This window comes from Sinocyclocheilus anshuiensis, unplaced genomic scaffold (assembly GCF_001515605.1).
Source record: "Sinocyclocheilus anshuiensis isolate Anshui unplaced genomic scaffold, SAMN03320099.WGS_v1.1 scaffold133, whole genome shotgun sequence".
Taxonomy (NCBI): Eukaryota; Metazoa; Chordata; class Actinopteri; order Cypriniformes; family Cyprinidae; genus Sinocyclocheilus; species Sinocyclocheilus anshuiensis.
The window spans coordinates 173,603-181,939 of record NW_015539819.1 but is presented as its reverse complement, the minus strand read 5'-3'; the positions used below and the strand labels follow the sequence as shown (position 1 = coordinate 181,939).

The 8,337-nt window shown below is 37.6% G+C and overlaps 1 protein-coding gene across 1 annotated transcript in view; it reads left to right on the top strand.

Annotated features, from left to right (window-relative positions):
- The window catches only part of kif4 (kinesin family member 4), a 251,636-nt gene that overhangs the window by 88,002 nt on the left and 155,297 nt on the right, over window positions 1-8,337 (top strand). Inside the window, exons 6-7 of the mRNA XM_016480146.1 lie at window positions 1,701-1,867; window positions 3,786-3,880. Coding sequence (XP_016335632.1) covers window positions 1,701-1,867; window positions 3,786-3,880 — 262 coding nt within the window. The remainder of the gene's footprint in view (window positions 1-1,700; window positions 1,868-3,785; window positions 3,881-8,337) is intronic.

Below are 8,337 nucleotides of genomic sequence, written 5' to 3'. Positions count from 1 at the left end.
TGTTTATGTATATACTGTATTCTATATATAGTACCAGTCAAATGTTTGGACACACGAATGGGAAAGTGTCCAAACTTTTGACTGGTATTGTACTATAATATACACAAAGAATATCGTTTTCGTTTCGTTGAACGAATTTCGTTTTTTAACTCCCTAATATCGGTATCGGCCCAAAAAAACCCATATCGGTCGGGCTCTAGCGGAAATACAGAGTTGCGTATACATAGGCCTACACATAAAATTAGCCTATGTCAAAAACCCATCACGGCATTGTCATTCTGTGCTTTAAATGTTTTTTTTCTTATCTGAAAAAAAAATAGTCCGATCTGTGACTCAAAAAATATAATTAGTTGAACCACTATATAATGCTATTATAATACTATATAATAGCCTAATATATATATATGCGTGTATATATGTATGTGTATATATGTATGTGTATATATATGTATGCAGGGCTCTATGCTTATTTTTCTTTTTAGGAGCACTTGTGAAAAATTTAGGAGCACCTTCTAATAAATTCCTTGTGTTTGCGCACACTTAAGTGGTGAGTAAAGCTCATTCTGATTCTGATTCTAATATAACTAGCATACATGTTTCACTTTTTGTGAGAAGAAAGCACCCCTACAACAACTTCTGAAAGTGAACCGTACTTCAACAAAACACTGAAAGTGTTTTAGTCTAGCATTACATAAAAATTTAATTTGAACAAGTTTAGGAACTGAATAATAAAAAGAAAAAATACAACACTGCTTAGTATTTACTCTATGAATTCAATATGCACTGATTCTTGTTTAAGCTATAAAAGTTATTTAGGTAAGAGCAGTGAGTTATTTTCTCTTTGTGTTTTGTTCATGGCCCCATATATTGCAAACCATAGCGATATGCATATTGCGATATGTATATTTGCGATATTTCGATAATTTCGATATATTGCACAGCCCTAGTAAGTAGTCTAAATAAATTTTGTATAAATGCATAAACGCTATAGCTTAATCACAAAAAAATACTGTAATTATAATTAATATAAATTCCATTACTCCTCCTTCAATACATTTAAAACATGTCTACGTTAATAATATAAATTCGACACAAATACCCACATTTCTGACACAATACCATGGTGCAGTTAGTGCTACTACAGTAAATCTATGATAAATGATGGCAATTTGTAGATAGTCTTCTAACTGTATCGTTGCGCACAGTGTTTTTCCTGTTTGTCAGCGCAGTTGTAAACAGTTATTTGTGTTCTTCGCTGAATGCAAGCGCTTCACACTGGATCTCACAGCACCGTTTGATCGACACTCATCAGCAAGTAACGCATCTGCTCTAGTGAAGCTTGCGCTGCGCCGCCGTTTAAACTTTGATCCGAGCGGATAAAACAGTCAAATCAGTTGCGCTCTGTCACTCCGCCTTTTCCTCAAAAATTATATCGAAAATGTATTGACCTTGTTATCGTTTATTGAGGAAATTTATATTGCGCAATAATTAACGTTATTCATTTATCGCCCAGCCCTAGTCCTCCCTCTCTGTTGTAAACAACAATGGCATCATTCATGCAAGGTTTTGCTACTACGCATGCATCACAACTGCACTGTCCGCTGGAGTACTGCCCACAAGGCTATCGGCTCTGACTACCTTAAATTTCATATGCCCTCTATGACTGTTGATGTCTTTCGGTTTTTGTTTTTATTGTCTAGATTGTTGGGCTGACAGAAAAGGAAGTGTTCACTGCTCACGAGATGGTGGGTTGTCTTGAGTTGGGAAACTCTGCACGAACAGTGGGTTCAACAGCCATGAATGCAGCCTCATCTCGCTCACATGCCATCTTTACCATATCACTGGAGCAGCGACGCAAAGGAGACAAGTATGTAAATGCAAGAGCACATGCTTTTAAACTAAGATATTAACTTAAAATGGTTGTTTGGAAACTCGATAAATTGAGTTGGCTGTTATAAGGCTTCTTTTTACATATAAAAAGAAGTATTTAATAGGGGAAATGGAGTAAGCAGTGTACAGGTACATCTAAAAAAATTAGAATATCATGAAAAAGGTAAATATTTTTTGTCTCTCATTTCAGAAAGTGAAACCCATAAATTATATAGATTCCTTACACATAGAGTGAAATATTTCAAGCCTTTATTTCTTGAAATTTTGATGATTATGGCATACAGATAATGAAAACCCAAAATTCAGTGTCTCAGAAAATTAGAATATTGTGAAAAAGTTCAATATTGGAAAGTCATGGTGTCACACCCTAATCAGCTAATTACCTCAAAACACCTGCAAAAGTTTCCTGAGCCTTTAAATGGTCTCTCAGTCTGGGTCAGTAGGCTACACAATCATGGGGAAGACTGCTGACTTGACAGATGTCCAGAAGACAGTCATTGACACCCTCCACAAGGAGGGTAAGCCACAAAAGTTCATTGCTAAAGAAGCTGGTTGTTCACAGAGTGCTGTATCCAAGCATATTCATAGAAAGTTGAGTGGAAGGAAAAGGTGTGGTAGGAAAAGGTGCACCAGCAAGAATTTGGGGCCATAAAGCTTGTCAGCAGATGGAAGCATAAAGTGCTCCAAAATCTCCTGGTAGACGGCTGCATTGACTTTGGACTTGATAAAACACAATGGACCAACACCAGCAGACGTCACATCACCCCATATCATCACTGACTTCACACCGGACTTCAAGCAGCTTGGATTCTGTGCCTCTCCAGTCTTCCTCCAGACTCCAGCCCTTGATTTCCAAATGAAATGCAAAATTTACTTTCATCTGAAAAGAGGACTTTGGACCACTGAGCAACAGTCCAGTTCTTTTTCTCCACAGCCCAGGTAAGACGCTTCTGACGTTCTCTCTGGTTCAGGAGTGGCTTGACACGAGGAATGCGACATTTGTAGCCCATGTCTAGGATTCGTCTGTGCGTAGTGGCTCTTGATGCGCTGACGCCAGCCTCAGTCCACTCCTTGTGAAGCTCCCCCAAATTCTTGAATGGATTTTGCCTGACAATCCTCTGAAGGTTGCGGTCATCCCTTTTGCTGGTGCACCTTTTCCTAGCACACTTTTTCCTTCCACTCAGCTTTCTATGAATATGCTTGGATACAGCACTCTGTGAACAACCAGCTTCTTTAGCAATGAACTTTTGTGGCTTACCCTCCTTGTGGAGGGTGTCAATGACTGTCTTCTGGACATCTGTCAAGTCAGCAGTCTTCCCCATGATTGTGTAGCCTACTGACACAGACTGAGAGACCATTTAAAGGCTCAGGAAACCTTTGCAGGTGTTTTGAGGTAATTAGCTGATTAGGGTGTGACACCATGACTTTCCAATATTGAACTTTTTCACAATATTCTAATTTTCTGAGACACTGAATTTTGGGTTTTCATTATCTGTAAGCCATAGTCATCAAACTTTCAAGAAATAAAGGCTTGAAATATTTCACACTGTGTAATGAATCTATATAATTTATGGGTTTCACTTTCTGAAATGAGTGACAAAAAATATTGTCCTTTTTCATGATATTCAAATTTTTTGAGATGTACCTGTATAATTTGTCATGTTGTATATTAAGAGTGGACATATGCAGTTGTTTGTGACTGAAAAATGTTTACAATAAAACTGCTAAGCATTTTTGATGCAATGAGGTGCTAATGAAAGAAATTCATTTGTTAAAATTGATAAATTGTTAAAAAAAAATTTTGCTTGACCTTTATAAAACTGTAAAATGTTTGTCTATAACTGTAGAATAATTGTAAATGGTTGTTTCATTTAAATTGCAATTTGTTTGTCAAGGAGTGATGTCATGGTCTCCAAATTGCACTTGGTGGATCTCGCTGGATCTGAGAGACAAAAAAAAACTAAAGCAGAGGGAGATCGACTCAAAGAGGGTGAGTGCAATCTAAAAAAAATCCATTCTTATTTGTTATTGCCTTTTTTTCAAGGAATAAAGTTCATAGTTTTGCTCTTCATTGGGATCTCTACATGCCAGCATTTTTGAGCCAACATGTAAATCATGCCTGAAAGCAGACATAATGCACCTTAAAAAAGAAAATGGTCTTTTACTCATTCTTATGTCTTTCCAACCCATATGACTCGACACAAAAGGAACAATTCTGCATAATATGCTGGTCACAATGGACATGGACTGCAGTAAAAGGCCCCTATTTTTAAGCACAACAAACTACTTTTCAAACAAAATGTGTTGCTCCATGTTCAATTGAAAGATACACTGTGCACAACATAAACAAGTGCACCACCTCTGAAGTTTAACAAATACAATTTCTCAAATACCAATCTCTCATTACTTAGACATATTAAGGTTCTAAGTCTGATTGGACAATTACCAAAGAAGCATAGAAGCATATCAGTATTAATTAGGAAAATAACCTTTTGTTTTAATAGTGCACAATTACAGTCATTTTGATAATGCTGTATTACTGAATATTAAGTGTCCTTTTAATCTCCTACTAAGCAAACCAGAGACAACACTGGCAAGGAGCCCAAACTCCAACATGTGGCAGAAAAACCTTAGGAGAAACCAGTCTCAGTCGTGGGACAAGTTCTCCTCTGGCCAAATGAATGAACACGGTGTGATATTGATTGCAGACTTTTTTGCATTCAGCTCCTATTGCTTGAAGATGTTGTGTTAGCATTAGGATGTGTTAGCATGTAACAAACACATAGGGTGTTATGGGAAGTGTTCCCAGTTCCAGTTGACCTAATTAATGCAATTTACAAATCCTTTAAGGGATTTTATATATAGAAATGTGATATTGTGTTATGGGTATTCTAGGTTAAAGAGATGGATTTTTAATCTAGATTTAAACTGACAGTGTGTCTGCCTTCCGTACAATGCTAGAAAGACCAGAGTTTGGGAACTAAATAGAAAAAGAATGTACTGCCTACAGTTGTTCAAGATTACTTTATTTGTCCCATGGGGAAATTTGTCTCGGACATAAAAAATACATACAGTTATAGGACATTATTACACGGCTCTGTGGAATACTTGATTCTGATTGGTCGATAACAACCGGTAAAAGCTGATAACAAAGGCTCATCCGTAGGGCTGCACGATATTGGAAAAAACTCACATTGCGATATTTTATTTTTCTGCGATTTATATATTGCGATATGAAAAAACAAAAATCACCACATGACTTGAATAGTTTATTTGGAAAAAAAATATTGATTGGGGGGATTTTGTAGGCGAGTAAATCAGCATAGGAAATAAACAAATTACAAGCATAGATAAATATAACAGAACAAAGACACAAATGAAATAAGAAGTGCTTTATATTTTTCAGGTAAGTCTAACAGTATTCAGGTACAGAAATTGAATAATCAAATGTAAAATAACACTGCATAGTCTTCACTGTATAAATTAAATCTAATAAATCTGTGTTAAAGCTACCACACTGCTTTCTTCATTGTGTTTTGTTGTCTGATTAACATTCATAACACAGAAAGCCTCAGGAACATTAAACTGCTGTAAACCAATATAGGCTACTGTTACACACATCCAATTTCTTTCTCAATTGTTTCCCTTCACCTAAGCCATAAGCAACTGCGTTTACAAGGATATTTGCAGAGCACAGTATTTCAGGCACAAATAGACGCAGAAGTGAACAGAAATCAGTGTTCACGTGCATCTGCGTGGCTCTCACCATGTCTGCACCGGCGGTGTGATGTGACAAAATGCAATGAACCCATTATAATCAGTGATGCTGTGTGACTGACTACACTGGAAGCGGTGTGGCACGACAAATCCCGACAGTAAACTGATGCCGCGCTCGCTATATGACGTACTGACACAAAGTTCAAATGATTGGCAACGGTCGCTTTGTCGCGTCCAGTGTAGACAGACTTTGGGGCCATTCACATGTCGCGCCTAAAACGCGTGGGAAAACGCCAGTCACGCCGCTTTCTCCTTCTTTCCAAAGCACTCGGGAGCTTGCGCTTTTGTGGCGTCTGCCGTTGCTAAGCAATCGTGACCTGCGCTCTCCACGATGAAGTTTCAACAAAGGATAAATGGATTTCCAGCACTGAAAATCGCGTGCAGTAGCTCTGCTACTAAATGTATTTAAAATGGGTATCTCTGTACAGCTGTCACGTCCGGTGTAGACACCGTGTCTGTGTGTGAGTAAAGTTAAACAATCAGTATAAATATAATGATCAGTAGCCTATACTAAACATCGCATATCCTGCGATAGGCGCAGGTGCGCACATCGTGATATCGATGCTGAAACGATATATCGTGCAGTCCTACTCATCCGGGTAACTGAAGTCAGCGCTATACTCTTGCTAGGAACAGTTTTTTCTTGGTGGAAGCTTTGCGTTTGTTTAGCTAATAAAATATTAAAACTCGATTCAAAATTGTGTACAATTATTTAATTGTCATCCTGGTATCATGGGCTCGCTCTCTCGTTTCATACAAACGCAGCTGCTGCCATTTTGCTATGATTGTTTTGTACACTGTAATGGATTAAGATAACTAACAATCTGGTAAGATTTTAAAACATTTTCGTCTTAAATCAATATCTTTCTAAAGCTATTGTCTTTATAAATATTTCTGTGGTGAAATGTTGTGTAATTTATTCTGATGGTGGCGCAGCAGATGGCAGCCATGGTTTGTCCCTCCTTGGCACTTGTACTTTTTTGTTTGTTTGTCCTGTCTTAAGCAACTTTTTCCCGATAAGCTTTACTAGAAACTAAGTCCTGGACATCAGAAATAGCACACCAAATAACTTTCTGCCGACATTTGAGAATTCAGATGTTTTACTGGACATTTTAGTCGGAGGAGCTGCGATACTATAAAAGCGCTCCAGGCGAGGGAAAATTCCGACAGCGCAGTTTTAGGACTCCACTGCCGAGCATTCATCTGGCAAATCTCCGCTCCCTGGCAAATAAATCAGACGAACTACGACTCCTCACCCACACAAACAAGGACTTTTTAAACTCTGCCGCGCTTTGCTTCACGGAAACCTGGCTGAACGGAGCTATCCCGGACAGCGCACTTCATCTAACGGGCTTCCAGCTGTTCAGAGCGGACCGTGTCACGGAGTCGTCGGGGAAAATGAGAGGCGGTGGATTATGTTTTTATATCAATGAAGGCTGGTGTACAGACGTGACCGTTTTAAAGAAGATTTGCTGCCCAAATTTGGAAAGCTCTTTTTATTAGGCCTGTCGCGATAATTAAATAAGTCTAATCGCGATTATTTGATCTATTGTTTGATATTGTGCTTTTTATACGAGACAAGGGGGAGTCATACACCAAACGAAACAGAAGAGCACCAGTTTGCTTTTCATGCACTGTATAGCCAATACAGGGCTCCAGACTCATTCTTCCCACTGGTTGCTCTTTTTTGCAACTAACTTTCTCAGATGGTCGCACGAGCACATGATTTGGGCGCAATATATTTATTTATTTATTCAGTTATGACAGTCAGCATAAAACTCTCTCTCCAAGATGATATATTCCCATTATAATACTTTTAAGTTTAAGGAAGGAAGGAATTATCACAAAAAGAAAGATTATTAGTAGCCTTTCTTTTTCTCATGATTTCTATTTTATATTCATGAATGTATTGAATGTAAGCGTTCTTTATCATCAGTAGTATTATTTGTGATTTGAATTTTGTGAATGGGAGTTTCTCTTTTGCTGTGTTGACAGATGTTGACGGATGCTTTCACTTTCGAATTTGCGATCTTGTCACTGTTTTGCTTACACATCTATTCTACACAATTACTACAAATTTTTTTTAAGACTAAAACAAAAGATGAATTCTTTGTTATTCTTAATTAAAAAGCACAGCAACAATAAATCAGTAAGATACAATGACAAACTAGCTTACAAAACGACAGTATTGATATTCTGTAGTGGTGTAGAAAAAAAATAGCGCTGGTGTTGGATCGGTATTGGCCGATTCTTAGAATTTGGAATACTCTATGTAATCTTACACTGCAAAATAATAACTCAAAAAGATTAAAAGATAACATCATAATTATTTACTGATCCCTTAAATTAATCACAATTATATAATGAAAGCCATAAAAACAGACAATTAATCATGATAATAGGCATAATCGTCATAATCGCCAAAGCCCTAAAACAGTCAATTAATCGCAATAACCGTGACTATTTTTAGACAATCGTCAGCCAAATTTCATAATCGTGACAGCCCTACACTCTATATTAACTGTAAGCCTTTTTATTCACCATGGGAGTTTTCCTAGTTTATTTTGGTGAGTGTGTACATTCCTCCTGACGCGCGGCGCTAGAACTGTTGGCTGATCAGATCACACACACAGAGCAGCGTTATCCGGACTCCTTCATTATAGTTCTAGG